Source organism: Phalaenopsis equestris, unplaced genomic scaffold (genome assembly GCF_001263595.1).
Source record: "Phalaenopsis equestris unplaced genomic scaffold, ASM126359v1 Scaffold000609, whole genome shotgun sequence".
NCBI lineage: Eukaryota > Viridiplantae > Streptophyta > Magnoliopsida > Asparagales > Orchidaceae > Phalaenopsis > Phalaenopsis equestris.
This window is the reverse complement of record NW_018165049.1, coordinates 808,717-826,878: the sequence shown is the minus strand read 5'-3', so window position 1 is coordinate 826,878 and position 18,162 is coordinate 808,717. Positions and strand designations below refer to the sequence as shown.

General features: G+C 33.8%; 1 protein-coding gene across 1 annotated transcript in view; it reads right to left on the bottom strand.

Moving 5' to 3' along the window:
• Positions 1-18,162, bottom strand: part of LOC110029879 (phosphatidylserine decarboxylase proenzyme 3-like) — a 127,154-nt gene that overhangs the window by 91,554 nt on the left and 17,438 nt on the right. The window contains exons 6-7 of the mRNA XM_020732364.1: positions 4,165-4,257; positions 3,997-4,047 (exon numbers count right to left, since the gene is read on the bottom strand). Of these exons, the coding sequence (XP_020588023.1) occupies positions 3,997-4,047; positions 4,165-4,257 (144 nt within the window). The remainder of the gene's footprint in view (positions 1-3,996; positions 4,048-4,164; positions 4,258-18,162) is intronic.

The following is an 18,162-nucleotide window of genomic DNA, read 5'->3' as shown; positions in this document are numbered from 1 at the left end:
TAGAATATTTGTGGAAATAGATATTACTTTACCTGATGTTACTGAAGTCTGGTTGGGCACAACTCATAATGGATATTGGCAACAAATCGTCATGAAGCATAGACCGCCTTACTGTTCTCATTGTAAGATGTTTGGGCATACACTTGATAAATGTCATAAGTTACATCCTAATTTGAAATCTAAAGATCAAGTGAGAAAGGATGGATCTAATCCCACTGAATCCCACTACCCTGGACATATCTGTTTCATCTAGAGAGAAAGCTACCACAGGACAGTTTTGGATATCGCTAAAGATCAGCCACCTACCATTCCTGCAGAAGGTGCAAAAAGATCATTTACCCAACATCGCAGTTCCTGATGAAGAACATCATACTACAGGTACAAATCCAAAAGTGTTTATACCACTCACCGTTATTGAAGAAGACTCGCTTACATGTCAAGACACACGAGTGCTTCTTTGATTCAATCAAAGATCAGCTGGTACAACAAACAGTTGCTTCTAATATTCAACATCAATATTGTGGGTACTACAGTTAGTATTCCTTCTGCTTCAGCTCTCACTGATCAGGCGAGTCAATCTTCAGATGAAGAATGGCAGGTCTATTCCAGGAGGAAGAAGAAGACTGGAGGCCGACTCGAGCTGGGAAACTTATTGGATTATACTTTGGTCATTACTGGCAATGGCACTCATCTTACGAATTTATTAGTTGGCTCCTTTCTAAGAACTAAAAGTAGAGGCAAAGGAAAATTGGGTCGTTCTCTAACTACCTGATATTACGTTTTTTTGCATTTTTTTATTTTTTTTCATATAGGTCTCTTGTAATTTTCTGTATATTCTCTTTTTTTGGAATCTTTTGTATGTGATGGTTATCGTGGGGGAAGGTTGTCATGCTTGGGCCTTCCATACAATCTATATGTATCCTCATTTTCTTTTAATATATTAGTCTTTGGGCTTTCTAAAATATATATAATTTGAATATATTAAATTTCATTTTGAAAATATACCCTTTCGGTTGATATTCACAATCAACTCGATCATCATTGGGGAATTTGGATATTCAAAATAATAATTCTTGAAACTTATTTATTTGAAAAGTGACACTTGAATATCTATGAAATTTCTTGTCAGCTCTAATCATTAAGAGGAGGAACACACTATGTGATTTGGACTTGCAAATTCATATATTTACAATTTGGATAATATTGAATTTACTAGACTCATTAACTTCAACTTTTAAAAGGAGAAAGATCAGACTAATAGAGTGAGACTTACAAACTTGCAATAAGGATAAGGCAGTCTGTTTTAAGGCATACATAATTTAATTATCATGGATTTGACTTTTGAAATATGATATTTCTTTAATTTTAAATTAATCATATTTAAAAAAAAAAACTTGCACTCTCATCAAAGCAAGTGAGTGAACGTTTAACATTTAACCCAAGCAATATTTTCGAACCAATTACAATTAAATACATGTTTAATTTGGTAAAGCACATGCGGGTATGTTATTATGTATTTAAATGATTTTCAAGAATTTTATAGAATTCACGCAACTTGCATGATCTTTTAGAATATGAACTTGATATAAAATTTATTCCAAGAGGCAGCAAGTATTCATAGTCACTCATTTTTATGAATATCTTAAAATAATTATAGCTCGAGAGTATTCAACTTGTTATTAATATAAGTCAAAAAAGCACTCACACATATTCCAAAATATTGTATGTGACTTAAGAAACAGCCTTGAATTTTGTATACCTTGAAATCATTTAAATTTTGGAATGTTTGCAAAGATTTTGTGATTTTGATTACACAATTTCAATTTGGACTTTAATACAGTAGTCTTCTGTTCGCTGGCACATTACATTGTGAATTCGGCGGCGAAAACTTATCTTTTAACTCACAATTTAAATTTTCTCTCCTCCCTTTTGTCTTTTAAAGTAATGTCCAAATAATCCAAATAGTTCAAATTGTGAGTTTATTTGTTGCAAGTTCAAGATCACCAAAAATTTGGTAGCCTCCCTACGCATTTAAAAGATTGCATCGAGGTGCCTAGTTTGCCAAACTATATAAAAGATTCGTTGGTCAGTGTCATGGGACATTACAATCGTAAAGGGGGTCTTTTAATCTACCAGCCTATAAAACGTGTGTGAGTCTTTGATTGAACTGCACAAAAATAATACGAGCACAATTTCCCACACAATATATAAAAATATATTCAATATACATATTATATATTACATATAAAGAGAGAAAAATGGATGTTTAAGAGTGAATTGAGGTCCGGCTAATTTTATAGTGAGGAGAATAGCGAGGGAAATAATTAGGTTTCAGCCTCTATTGGATTGAACCAAAGATGGAGAGGGAAGGTGAGTTCCAGTTAGGTCATGGAAAATAACGCCGCATGAACGTTGGCAAAGGGAGGTAGGTTTTTGGCTCTATCATACAAAACGAAGAGGAGCAAATGACTTGTGAGGTTTTGAAGGTCCTTGTATGTTGGAACCGGTCATTGATGTACTTAATTCGTGCAAGGGTCAATCAATAGATAAAGGAAACCCAGTAGGGCTGCATGCGGCTTCGGTGTGCTTGGAACGAATGACGAAATGAGAGATGAACAGGAGTTTCAAAGATCTAAACACTAATCCCATTATTGCTTTCCAGATCTTGAGGTCTGCTACAATTTCGGTGTCGCATGAACACTAGAGAGATCGCAGGAGGGCTACGATCGAGAGGAAGGAGTTGCAAAGGTCTTCATATGTATTGATCCCTTCATTGTTTTCCCTGTTGCCTCTGTATCACTCGAACGACAGAGAAAGATGAAGGCTTTAGTTTGAACCAGGAGACCATTTTGAATAGGGAGGCAGGTAATTTTGGAGGTTTTCGTATGTCACAATCCCTTTGTTGCTTTCCCCCTTGTCGTTGTATCGCTCGAACAAGGCAAGAAGAAGAGGGCTTCAGTTCTAACCGGAAGGGGATTTAAAATAGAGAAGCGAGAAATTTTGGAGGTTTTCATTTGTCGTGATCTTGTTATTTCCTTTCCCGCAAAGGTTTCCAATCTTCTGTGTCTTCTATGCAACTCGAATGACGGAAGAAATCACTGCACGTAGCAACCCTGCCGCTGCCATCCCAGTCAGCCCTAGTTGCGACTATATCGGAGAAGCTCACGGTCACAAAGTGGCAAGAAAGCTCGAACGGGCTTCTGATTGCAAACAGTGGAAGAAGACGAGGGCTTTGATTCGAACATGAAGGAGAAGTTTCGCTTATGTTGCATGCAATTAGAAGAAACAGAGGTAGCGAGGTCCCCCCCTCTATCTCATTCAAAAATAAATAAAAGGTAGGGAATGTGAGGCGAGTTCAGTTATGAAAACTGAAAGCGGAATTTAGGTAGGATTTTAATCTTTTCTTCTCTCTTCTTTTTATGTTTTTTTTACAGTTAACATTGATGTCGAACATCACTCCAAATAGAACGGCCATCTTCTCGAGAGAATGATTCCCATTGTAGATAAAAACCTCACCATTTTGATGCAAACTTTAGCAATTAACTTAAGCATAACATACTGCTTTCGAGCAAAACCAATTATGTTTTGCATTTTATAGGAAAAATAAAAGTGCATGCTTGCATCTCTAAAGACTAGCCAAAAAAATGGAAGTAATTAGTTTTAATTATTTGAATAATAAAAACTAAATATTAGTTACTCAAAATAAATTTTGTTTCATGTTTAAAATATTTCAACATAGTATGACTTTATAAATTGGCAATATTTATTGAAATTAAATACTCCCATTGTTTTTTTTTTCAAAAATAAACGATCATCTCCAAAAGAACATTTTACCCAATTAAATCACCTATTTTCAGTTACTTTAAATAAATAAAAATTTGAGAAAATAAATTATGTTTTTCACTAGCTTCATATCATTTGATTATTGTAATCTGACGTTAAGTGTATGCAAAAGGATTCACAAGAAAAGGCTATACAGGCAAAGAGAGAACATACCACCAAAGCTAAAACACGACGTGCAAAGCTTTTCTCAATTTCAATTGGATCCTGCGATAGGTTGAAAAAAAGAAAAATTGTCTTAAAGTTGAACAACAATAAACCGCATTAAACATTGATACCAACAAGAAAAAAATTAGCAACGCTGCAATGAGAAATCAGAAATACCTCCATATAGCACGAAATAGACAAATGGCCAACTACACTACTGGGTGATGAAGGATCAAACAAGCTGAGTACTGTAAGGTTTTTCTCGGTTCCCTGTAGACATTTCATGTGAATTAACCGAAAAAAAAAAAACATTTGTTGCTTCATAAAGAGCACCTAAAAAAAGATGATGAACAAATATAAAAGTGAGAAATGAAGAAAGTAAAACTTTAATTGATATCAACTGCTCTTTTAACATAAAAGGAAAGTATAGGGATTTGAGCGCAAACTGACAACGATCAAACAGTTGCCACAAAATTTTCCATACTGTTTCAAGTCGTACCTTGAAAAAATTTGTGTGAAAAAACTACTCATATTTCTATGGACTGGCATATTTTAAGTACAGCAATAAAAACTTAAATATTAAAATACTTCAAAAAAATCCAACCCTAGTGAATAACAAACAACTTACAAAACTGAACAAGGAAACTACGTCAAAGTTGGCACTTATTTACCTAGCACGAATATGCATATCAGAATTTGAGAATTCCGTATATTAATAAACTGAAATAAACAAGACATGGAATTATATTAAAAAAACTTTTATTTCCCAATAGTATAAAGTAACTGTAACATGAAGGAAAAGTTAATAGAAAAAAAAAAGAATAGAAAAACTAGACTAGCAAAAAGGATTGCAACCTAATATGTGTGCTTAAAAGCAAGAAAATACCAAGATGATAAAATGGAAAGTTGAACTTGAAACAAATATTAGCAAAAATTTTGCTGCCTCAGAGATAGTGTCGGTACAAGAATGCCAAAAACAAACAATTCAAAAGCACATTATACAGAGAGAAGTATATTGCAACCACAAAAAAAAAATCAAACAGAGCACAAGAGAGGTGACGCCAAAATTTATGTAATTCAGTCTTATCCAAAAGTTGTTAGCGAGACTCCCAGTCCCTAATCAAAGAAGCCACAAAGGTAATTTACTACAAAAGAAACACACCAACCCTCCTCACAACTCAAATACACCCACACATAATCAAAGAAGAAATCCAATAAACCTTCATAATAGGTTTACATCACAAAGATAAGCTTCTCAAATTCGTCAGGAAAGCCTAACTGATGGGTTTGTCGAAGCCACTAATCTTTAAGAAAATGTAATTGTTACGAAGGCCCAAAAAAGGAGGATCACTAACAAAGATGTGGAAGTCAAGGTATATCTTTCTTAAAGTTTCTGAGAAGATTCAATCATATGGGCCAAGAGGGAACTGCATTAGCATGATTCTCGAATAAATATGAGAAAATTTTAAATCATTCAACAGTAACAGAAATATCTGAAAGTAAAACATCTAAATCCACACAATAGTATTTCACTGTCCAAAAAAAAATAATGCAAAAAAATAGATTGTAAACACAGATCAACTAAAACATCTAAATCTTACTCCTGTAAACTAAATTTTTCCCACAAGACATATTAACCTATATTTTTTTTCCTGGAAGCAATCATCATTTACAACAGTGAGTTTGACTAGTGAGCAATTAAAATCTTAATATATATTAAATTACTATGTTAATACCATGTATAAATAACCAAAAGAAATATAGTTCATTACTTTATTAAACTGTAAGCTATCACTTCAATTACTTTAAGCATTTATCCTTTTTAACCACATTAAGAGTCATAACAGGAATATCATTATACCAGAAGATATCTTTGAAAATGTATCTGAAAGTAACCTCAAAAATATAACTGAATATACCTCAAAATTTGCATCAAAGGTACACCTTTACTATTTCTTTTATCATATACGGGTACGTCACATCCTCTGCTAGTACCATATAGAGTAATTCTGTCTAAACATTTAAATTTAATTGCATATCAATTTAAAATCTTTTAAAATGTACCTTCAAATGTTCTTTATTTGCCTACCATTTGTGATATCATTTCAAACTGTCAAAATACAAGACACGAATGAAATATTTATTATAAACCATTTAAGAAAAAAATTATTCATTTAATAAAACATTAATTTAATGCAAAAAGAAAAAAATAATTACTTATCTGTCTCAAAAGACCTTTGAAATACTTGTCCTTAGCACTTTGACCGCTCTATCGTCCATTAACTCAACTGTTAAATAAATTAAAATCACTAAAATTAATACATAAAAAAATTGTTGATATGAAGTTAACTCCATTTTTAATTAAATTAATTTATATAATTAACGCATAAAACTTGTAAATCTTTACATTATCCCTCTTTGAGTGTATTGGCTCACCTCTTCCTCAAAACCCAAAAATTTATCAGCTTTCTTCACACTTTCTAATAATATTAATTTAAAGAATTATATTATTTGTTTTAATAATTTACCTTTATAACTTTCTTAGATCGATTTACTCCTTCACTCGCACACTTTGTCATTTGTTCTAATAACAATATAACACTAATGTTTACCTTATAAGTTTCTCGGATAGATCTGCTCCTTCACTCGCACTCTTCATCAACTTCTCCTTTGAAGCCAAAATTTTTTATTTGCTAGAGTCCTGATATGAGATACACCTAAGCTTAATCTTTAAATAGTAAACTTATATAAATATATATAATTAAAAATCATAACTCATAATTAATTAAATTAACTTTATAAAACTCACCTTAAACCTCGACTATCTGCCCTACTCAGACGCACGCACGCACGACCTCTTCCCTCCTTCCAACACGCGAGCACTGCAGATCCCATTTCTCCCTCTTCTCCTTTAGTCGCGACACACCCAACAGCATTCGCTGCCACCACATCCTTCTTCCTTCTCTTCCTCTGCACGAGCACCACGCTGACGCCATTTGACACCACCCCCCTTCATTTTCGGCTTTGATTCCTCCCTCATGCATGAGAGGTTGGATGCACCACACGCACAAGACTTCCTCTTCTACGACGCCGACTCCAGAATTTCTTCCTTCGAACGTTTACTCCTCTCGATAAAGCCACAAACCTCCCTCCTTCGACTAGAGTTTGCGAGATTCGGCTCAACCCAGCACTACAAGAGATCAACATCGCCTCCTCTACACGCGAGCCCTGGACGACCTCCTTCTTTCTCATTGTTTCTCCTTCTCGTTCACTTGATTCTCCTTCTCTCTTTGTTAATCGGATCAAATGAGGGATAACATAGAAAAAGTGTGATGTAATCCCTGTGAAGAAAAATATTACCTCCGGACTCCGCACGAACAATTGCATGCGCAGTCCTATGAAAAGAAGCCAACAGAGCAAGATCAAAAATATTAAAAAGCGCTTATTTAGCTGACCCGACCGGAATGAATGGCCCCAACGTGGACAAAATTTAAAAGATGTGTTTTTTCGCGCAAACTCGGCCCGAATTTAGTCCCCCGAAATGTCGATCCAGACAAAAAGCGCCTTTATGAAATATTTCGACATTATGTTCTTCGGTTTTCGGTTTTCGGTGGTTTTTAGCGTTCTTCGTTGTTTCGTCTTCAACGATTTCCCTTTCTCTTCGTCGGAAAAAGCTAGGGTTTCCTGGACGGTTTCGCTTCCTCTTAGATTTCGTTTCATCTTCGGCGCAAGGCATAGTGGTTATAAGTTGAAGCATTGCGTTGTTCGGCAACCCCATGATTCAAAACTTTGGTTTTCCTTTCTTCTTGCTAGCACATAACAATGGAAGGTCGTAAGGGAACTGAAGGAGCTAGCGGTCTGCCAAAGTCTTTGAGATATTATGCTACATTGTTTATTATAAATAAAAAGATGATTTGTTTCATTGTTTTATGGCTATGTTATGATCGTCCTATTGTTGTGTTATACTTGTGTTATGGTTGTTTGTTATGTTATAGTTGTGTTATTGATGCGTTATGGTATGTTATTGTTATGTTATGATCGTATTATTGTTGTATTATGTTGCTATAGTTGTGTTATAGATGTATTATTGTGTTATACTTGCAGTGTTATTGTTGTGTTATGTTGTGTTATAGTTGTGTTACCGAAATTTTATGATTGTGTTATGGTTGTATTATGGTTGTGTTATTATTGTGTTATTGTGTTATTGTTGTGTTATTGTTGTGTTATTGTGTGTTATTTTTGTATTATTGTGTGTTATTTTTGTGCTATTTCGGTTTTTCATGTGTTATTACTCTACTAACACCGTAATAGCATCAATCACAAATTTATAACATGCAATAATATAACAATAACAAAACAATAACACAACATTAATACAACTATAACAAAATCATAATAAAATCATAAAACTTCAGTAGCACAACTATAACGCAACATAACACACCATAACACAACAATCACACCTCTATAACACATCAATAACATAGTAATAACACAACCATAAAACAATAATAACACAATAAAAATACAACACCAACACAACCATACTACATCGATAATGCAACTTTTACAGAACCATAACACATCTATAATACAACTTTTACATAATCATAACACATCTATAATACAATTTTAACACAACTTGAAGAATAATGTCTATAAAATAATGCCCTTTTTTGCATTATTGTTGTTGTAGGTTTATGAACACAAACACTTTCCATTGTTGATGTCGTCCTTCTGCAGTGATGAACTCACTTGATACTGTTAGACTCAACGTCTCCGATGAGACCATTAACTTGTTAAAAGAAATAAATGTCATTCAGTTTTTTTACGTCTGTTTATTCCCAAGATAATATATTGACCCTAGAGATCTTAGGATTTTGGAATCATGAAAGGAGAGCATTTGTAATGGGTGGGAAAGTGGTTAAACTCCACTCTAACCATTTTGCACTGTTGTTAGGCATCCCAACAGAAGAGAAGCAGATAGTTGGAGGAAAACTCCCTCATCTCGTGTAGATGCGAGAGCAATAGGAAGACTTGACAAAGTTTTCAGGAGTCTTCCACGCCTTTTGAGCAATCATTTCTTAAGTTTTTACTAACAAATTTATTTTTTCCCTCGAGCAATTTGGTATGTCCGCAAGACTTTATTCATTTGGGGAGAACATACGGTCTTTTTCCCCTTAAAACTGGTATGTTGTAATTTGTGATTTTATGATCAATCAATTGAACATTGTCACGATCAAAATAAGGTGGAATCAGTCACTTAGGTACAACAACGGTTTTGTTTTTCTTTTAACTGTAAGTTAATATTGTCAAAACTAAAAATATTTTCTTTTGCCTTTTTGTTTTTTTTTTTTTTTTCTTCTGACAAATTTGTTTGTGATATGTATAATACGCATCTTTGGTTTTTTGAGCACAAATCTCTCTTTACTCCAGCCACACCCGAGGCGAGACCTCGCATGCTCAGGTGGCCAGCAAGTCATGAGTGGACAGTACTACAGATTCATGAAGCATTTAAAAGGCTTGAGCATGTACAAGTCATTTATTGCTTTAAAAGATTTTCTTAGTAATAAGTTTTCTCTATGTTACTTTACTGAATTTACTTTGAACATTATAATTTCCACTGTAGGTTAATGACACATTTATAGACTTGAAGAAAGATGAGCTCCAATTGCTGTCCAATCCAGATCAGGGACCACCCAGCCCTGCTAGGCCTCTCCCAAGTCGTGAAACTCCGGTCGGACCACCATCACCCAAATCTCATGGTTTGGGTCCAATTGTTTCGCGTGATGTAACCCCAGGAGCAACACATACAAGGGAAAGAAATGAATTTGAAGCAATAATAGAGCTAATTAAAGCTCAGGAACAAATAAGTATAAATATATAGGAATCTATAGTTACCAGAATAAACAAATGTATAATATTGAAAACTCATTGTCCACCCAAACAGCTATGGTTAAGAGATTAGAAGAAACCAAAGCTAGTAAAGAGTTTCAGAGAAAGACTCCGGGAACAGAGCAATCAACTCTCCGAAAGAGTAAGTCCAGCGATGATAGAAGGAAGAGGAATGTGAGTTTTCCTTAAAGACAAGATTTGTCAAGGATAACAATAACACTTCATGATGTTGAGGAACATCCTGAACCAATTATGGAGAGAAATTATGAGAATTTACCAGTACATACCCAACATGCAGAAGAGCTTAAAGCCCAAAAGGGGCAAGAGACAGTAAGAGATGCAGAAGATGATGTTGTTACTCGGGATGCCACAATACAAGAAGAGTCTGCTGAAGTTAAGCGAGCAATAAAGGATCTTCTTGTGTCTCTGCCCATATGGTAAGTGGGGACGAGACACTAAAAGAAAATTTCGATCAAGTCGAACAAGCAGTACATCATGTTCTTGATCCCATGCCCCTCACGGTAAAAAACTCATTCTATATTGTACCCTGCTATTTAACCTGATAATATGTTTAATAACTAACTTTTGTTCTTTTGTATACTCATTTTGCTTCTTCTCTTGTAGATACTGAAGCCCGAGACGGCCAACAATCAGAAATAAATTTAGATATAGCATTGATTAAAGATCAACCAATAATGGTGCAAGATGTACAATCTTTTGACTTAGAGAAAACTTCAGATGAAGTCCAACAAAATAGACAAAATATTTGACAACAAATTGCAATGACACTCCGTAGTTTAGAAAGCCTTATAGTCAACCCAGAATTAGAAAGCTCTATAGTCGTCACTAGCCAGAGCAGCACATCCCATGCAGACACCTATGTGATAGTGGTACAAAAAATTAACTCTGTATAGTGAAACACTTTTATAATCTTCATGTTGTAATTTATAATTATTGTTTTCTTCTGCAGCCCGACCTACAGCGTCTTTCATTAAATATCCTAGTATGTCATTATTATCACATGAAATGCAGAATGTAATTGATGATTGCACTGCCACATACACTAGGGAGTAACTGTTGACAACAGTTTTGATGTTATGCAATAGTTTTATATTCTAATGTAGCAAGCTTTATTTCTTAACGATGCAAACATGATTTTATCATAAACAAAGGTTCTAGGATTGTAATCGACCGAGCGGGCATGGAGGATGTATTGCTAAATAGGTGGTTTGCAAACGAACATGACGATGTTTTCGCTAACATATTGTATGAAAGATCAATCAGATCACCTGAATTATATAGGTCATACCTCTATGTAACGCTGCAATATTGAGTAATCACACAAGTTTAATATATTCATATAGATTTTACTCATATCTTCATTGTACGCTCAATTTAAAATATCATTTTATGCAGATGCATGAGAAATTTATTAGCACAGTTTTCTTGCAACATGTTACAAAAGAATAAATTAAGGAAGTTGAAATCATATTACTTTCTATAATTGACAACCAACATTGAACTTTGTTGATTGAAGAACTAAAATTGAGAAAATGACGACTATACGACTCTCTGCTCAACAATATGCATAAGAATGTTGTTTGCCAAGTTGTAAGTATATACAACAATTTTTTTATTATCTTTGCACTGTTAAAGTAAATATCATACCAGTAACACACTAACAACGCACCAGTAACACAAATAACGCACCAAAACCACACCACCAACAACTCACAAATAACACAATAATAACACACAAATCACACACCAATAACACAAATAACACTCAATTAGCACACCAATAACACACTAGCAATCACACAACAATAACACACCAATAACACATCAATAACACAACAATAATACAGCAATAACACACGAATACTACACCAACACACCAATAATATACCAATAGCACACCCACAACAGACTAAAAACACACAACTAACACAGTAAAAACACGTCATTACCATAACAACAATAACACATCACTCGCACAACAATAGCACGCCAATAATACACAAATAACACATTAATACCACACCACCAATAACTCACCAATAACACCGCAATAACACGAATATCATACTAATTACACACCAACAACACAACAATAACACGTCATCATTACACCAATAACACACCATGAGCATAGCAATAAATTAGGAATAACACAACAATGAACTTTGCAGGCAAACTGCTTGCAAAAGATGTTGCCCATGCTTTCAGAACCAAACCTGAGAAATGGGGACTTACACTGTTAAAGGTGTACCCACTCAAAACAATAGTGTTGACTGCGGCATGTTCGTTTACAAATATATGAAAAAATTAGTACAGGCTGAAGAGGTCGATTGGAGCCAAAATCTAAACGGGCAGGCAGACATGGAAAGATAGAATTGAATTTGTCTACGTCATTTGTATCTTTTCCAAGAATAAAAAATAAACAATTATTTCGTCTCTTAATAAAATGCAATTTGTTTATACATTGAAAGTTCTTAGATTCATTGTATGCTTAAGAACTTAATAAAATGTAATTTGTGTTGTTCTTTAAGGAAATGTATATACATTCAAGTTGTCCCTTTAGAATTTGATATATTCAGAAATATGATGCAAATTGTACAATTTTAAAGCATATACATTTTGTTCTTTGTAATTTGAATAGAAAATGTGGTTATTCTTAGAAATTATATTTCATAATTTATATAGTTAATATTACTTGGTATAAATTATCTATATTAGTATTTTATTAATATAATTATAAGTGTATTTGTATTGTTATAATATATTACCAATAACTATATAGTTACTAAATATATTATAATATATTATTAATTATACTATTATAATACTTTAGATAATAGTATAATAAAATTTATTTAATATAATTATAAATAATTAATATATATTGACTATAATATTAATATAATAGTAATATTAATTAATAGTATTACAATAATATTTATATTATACTACTACACATAGTATATATATATAAGGAAAATGTTCATAACATTAGCATAACACGACGGGACACATTCAAATTGTCCCATAACACAACAGCATTGCATACATCGTGAAATAACACGATTCTAAAAAGACGACTGTTTTAAAATGTTGAATAACACGTCGATTTTGAAAATAATGTGGTTTAAACCGCCCTATAACACGTTGCATTCTAAAATAACTCGTTTTAAATTGTGAAATAACACGGGGAGAATATTCCTCTAAACTGCGATATAACATGGGGGGCATATTCCCCTAGCACCGCGTACATGGGAAGATTTCCATAACGCAGCGGTGGTATAACACGTGGAGAATATTCTCGTTACGGCGCAATATGATATGGGGAATATTCTCATAATGCAGCAATATAACACCTGTGGAATATTCCACTAACAACGTGTTATAACACAGAGAAGATTCCCATAACGCGGAGATATAACGCATGGGAAATATTTCCTTGTTTCTGCGGTATAGCAAGAGGAATATTCTCATGCGTTATTGTTGTGTTATTGTTGCATTATTCTCGTGTTATTATGGTGTATTTAAGTGGTATTGAGGTGAATTGAGATATTATAGAGATAGTATTATTTTCTTATTCATGTGTTGCTCAAATATAAGTGTTATTGAGATTAGTGAGGTGTTATTGTTGTGTTATTTCTGTGTTATTGTTGTGTTACTGTGGTATATTGAGGTGGTACTGAGATGAATTGAGGTGTTATAGAGGTGGTATTATTGTCTTATTCATTTGTTACTCAATCATTGAATACATTCATCAATCAATCATTGAATCAAATAAATCACCCAATTATTTATTAAAATGATTATATTAATCAACAATAATGTTAATGAATCATATGACCATGTCACGATTGTTATGAACCACATTAACTCATTAATATTATAAACATATCTCACTTATTGAATCCATGAACATTCAGGTATATCCTCTTGTTGTTTGAGATGCATCGTATTCCCGTCATAATGGAGAAATTAGAAGTGAAATTGTTTGAGAAAAGATTTTGATTAAAAATAACACATGTGATTGCCACTTAATTTTTTGTTATATGCTACTGAATTTTAGTTGTATACCTTGCTGATACAACTTGGCATTTCAATTAAATTTGTCTCGTACGGAATACCGTGTTCTCGGCTTGTTGATGCATCTTAATTTTTTCCTAAATGCAGTGCTCTAAGTTAGAGAAAGACAATAATGCATAGGTTAAAAATGTTTGGCTTATTTAAATATATATTTTTTTCATCTCTTAATTTTCTCCCAATACCCTTTCAACCTAGATGTAGAAAATCTTTTCGACCTCATTTTTGCTGGGTCGTTCAAATTGAATTGGGTATTTGACGTTTTTCTCTTCTTTTTTTATTTCTTTGCTTGAGTTGGTTTTCCAGCTAATGCGTCATCAAGATCTACAGTTGGATGTTTAAATGTTTCCCAAAATATCTTCTCAGTTGTTTCATTTCCTTATGTTTTACTAATAAATTGATATGCAAATTTGTGAGCGTGTGAGCGAAATAGTAATTCACTTACAGAACCGGTGTTTTTTTTGGATTCCTTCAAATGCTCGTAACCAAACTGATTATACATGTCTCTTTTAGCTTGAACAGACCATCGCATTAACAAATATTTTTCGGGAATCAACTTTATTTTAGCCACATTCAGCACATACAGAGAGTGAGAACACAATAACCTCATCATTTCAAACTTTTTGCAATTGCAAGTGACCTCAGGATTGACTTTGTCAAGTTTCACAATTCAGTATTTGTTTGTCCTTTGATTATCCAAATTCCTTACATAATATTCTGAGTCACTCTCTGTGAAGAATTAGATTGTAAGTCCACATAGCTCATCCAATAGCTCTTGCTGGAACATTGAGTAAAGCTTTCTCGAATAAAATGAGGCAGCTTGCCTCAAAACTAGGTTGGTTTTTGCAACGGGTGTAATGACTGATTGATCTCATTCCGACGCCATGATTTCATTATATTTTCAATACCAACAAAACAATCAACGAGAGAGCTAGTAGGCTTGAAAACAACGTGACATATATTATTTGTGGACTCACTTCTTTGTGTTGATAATATTCTCATTTTAAATATTTCTTTATTAAAGGTTGTCGACCATTTATATCTGATATTGTACATGTTATTTAACCATGCGTTGAAGTGTAGGTTCCCCTTTTCAATCATTTTGGTCCAACTATCTTCAAAATCATCTTCAGATTCACACTTACTCATGCATTTATAAAAGAGATCACCCACACTCTTGGCACTCATACCACAATGCACTTTTGCAGAAAATTTCTTGTATATACGTCATTGACATAATTTGTCGTGTCTATGGAGAACAATCTTCAATGGCTAATATCATCGCTTGATCCTGATCGGTGAAATTTATCATTGGTTGCTTGTCACTCATTATTCGAATAAATGCTTTGAATAACCAAATGAATGACTCAATGGTCTCATCGAAAAAAAAGCTTTCTCCAAAGAGGATGTTTTGTCAGTAGCCGTTCACCCCCACAACAGGAGCGCAGCATAAACTATACTTCTTTAATTTATAGCTTGTATTAAAAATTATTACATCCCCAAAACAATCATAATCATGTCTGGATAATCGGTCGCTCCAAAAAAAATTGTGAGTCTACCACACTTATCGGTTTCAAAATCTCAGGAAAACATGGTATCCTCAACTTGTCTCTCCATGAATAACTGTATTAGAGAATTGGCATCTCTTTGTTCTACTATTTCTCTTATTTCTCTTTGAATAAAATTAATACATCTCTTGGTGCATTCTAGGTTCTCCACCCCAAACCTCTGTAGCCATAAAGTTATATGCATGTGTTGTTATGATCTCTAATTCTGTCATTGATCTCAGCACATTTCATTTAACTCGCTTATATCTCTGCTAGAACGCAGAAGATGCTTGTCACCACTTTCAGTCGGAGGGTAGTTATGATTTTCAATGAATTTTTTCACTGTTTAATTTCCTTCCACATCAACGGCATATCTAACCATGGCTTAACACCCAATCCTCGTGTCTGCTTTTTAAAACTTCATCGTATTGAAGTTTGACTCATTGTAGCCAACTTTCCACAAATAAAATCTTTGGTGTTAATCTTCTTAGAGTTTGGCCAATAGCTGTAATGGTCATTCCTAACAATAAATCCTACATGGTGTGCATAGGCACAGTAGCTTTCATATGCTTCTTGATCATTGTGGACAGCGGTGCGAAGAAACATCTCCATGATTGGATCATTGCATGTATTTCAGACTACACATTAGCATATCAATTTAATGATGGTCAGTAATAAAGCAAACACCATAATAATACTACGGAAACTATACTAACAACAGAATAACATATCGATCACACCGCATTAACACCACCATAAAAACACTAATAGAACTGCAATTACAATGTACTCATACCAACACAATAATAACACCACAATAACACAACAATAACATCACAATAACGCCACAATAACACAACAATAATAAGATAATAATACAACAATAATTCAGCAAGAAAACTACTAGAACAATACAATCCCTAAACTCTAAACCATAACACAAGAATAACATCATAATAACACCAACAACATAGAAAAATAACACTAGAATAACACCATAATAATAAGTTCTAACACTATACTAATCCTAAATGCTAAACCAAAATAACAAACGTATACACCACCATAACACCACGCTAACTATAAACTAAAAAACCTTCCAAAAACCAACTTGAACCAGAATAACAAATCAATACAAAACTCAAATCAGAATCAAACTAAACTAAAATCACATCCGATTGAAATTAGTTGACATTATTTCCTGATTTCATCACAAATATTTCTTCGTCTTCAGAGAAATCCATCGCACCTGCTCGGAACTCAGCGCAAAGACAACCTAAAGTGACAAAATATAATTTTGCGGCCTGGCGGTATCAGAAAATATCAAAAATCACTTTTGGCGGAATTCGCTTTGGACAAAAAGTCACTTTTTTTTTATTTTTGGAGCCATTGATTCGGTTCAGGTCAGCTAAATAAGCATCTTTTTAATATTTTTTGGCAGTGTCATCCCTGCTTCGTTGGCTTCTTCTCATTGGACCCCGCATGCAGCTGTTCGTGCGGAGCCCGGAGGTAATATTTTTTCCCTTTCATACACCTATTTTTATTTTATTTAATATTATTATTATTTATCTATTAAATTTCAATTATTACACAATCCCCAGTAAAGCGAGATTTCTAGCTCTTGAGCGTCAACAATATTAATGTATATTATATTATATTATACTTAAGTCTAATAAAATTGATACAGTGACCTTTAAAAATAAAAAATTAATTGTGTTATTATTTAATTTTAAATTATAAAAGATATGATGTTAGTTGACATAAGTAGTAGAGCAAAAATGAAGCAACTAAAGAAGATTAGGAAGATAACTGTTGACCTCATTTTTGTGAGGTCTTGTCTTCTCCTCCTTAGAGCCTAGATTCTAGCTCTATAAATTCCTATGTACCATCTTAGAAAACTAGAATTAAGACTCACCCTTCTAGAAATTCCAGCCAATTCCGATTTTTCTTTGATATCTAGCATCTTTGGCACAAGACCATCGTCTTATGAACGAGCGGTTATGGGCTATGTTGCGTAGATTCAAGGAAAATGTTTAAAATAAGACTTCAAGCCTTAGGAAAACATCGTCACGACCTTTTTCGTCACATACACACATCAAATACACAAAGTTCACAAAGTTGCGCGAAATCAGACTTCAATGAAGCCTAAAGGACGGGTGAAAATGCGAACTTCTCTGAATGACCTCCGACGACAAATTGGACTGCGCCAACGCGTCCGGAATACCCATTTTGGTAGGAAAAGACACCCATATTGCTATACTTTCGACACGAGAAAATTGACGCGCAAATCGATGAATTCGTCAAAACGACTTCCGACAGCGAATCGGACTGCGCTGGAACGTCTAAAACGTCAAAATCACCTAAAAGGAACATTCATTTTGTTATGTTATGTCGCTGAATAAAAGGAGACAGATTAAATTTTATTTTTCAAAATATTTGGTATTTTTATAATTATATCACTAATTATGATTTAATTTAAACCCTAAATCCTATTTTTCCCTCACCCGCACACTTAACTTTCCATTTTTGACTCGTCCCGCGATTTAATCAAAGCTTGGCTCGCCCCCCTCGTGCCCTAGCTTCCGCACGCTTCTCCTCTCCCGCGATCGGTCGCACCCGAGGCCCAGCTACGGGG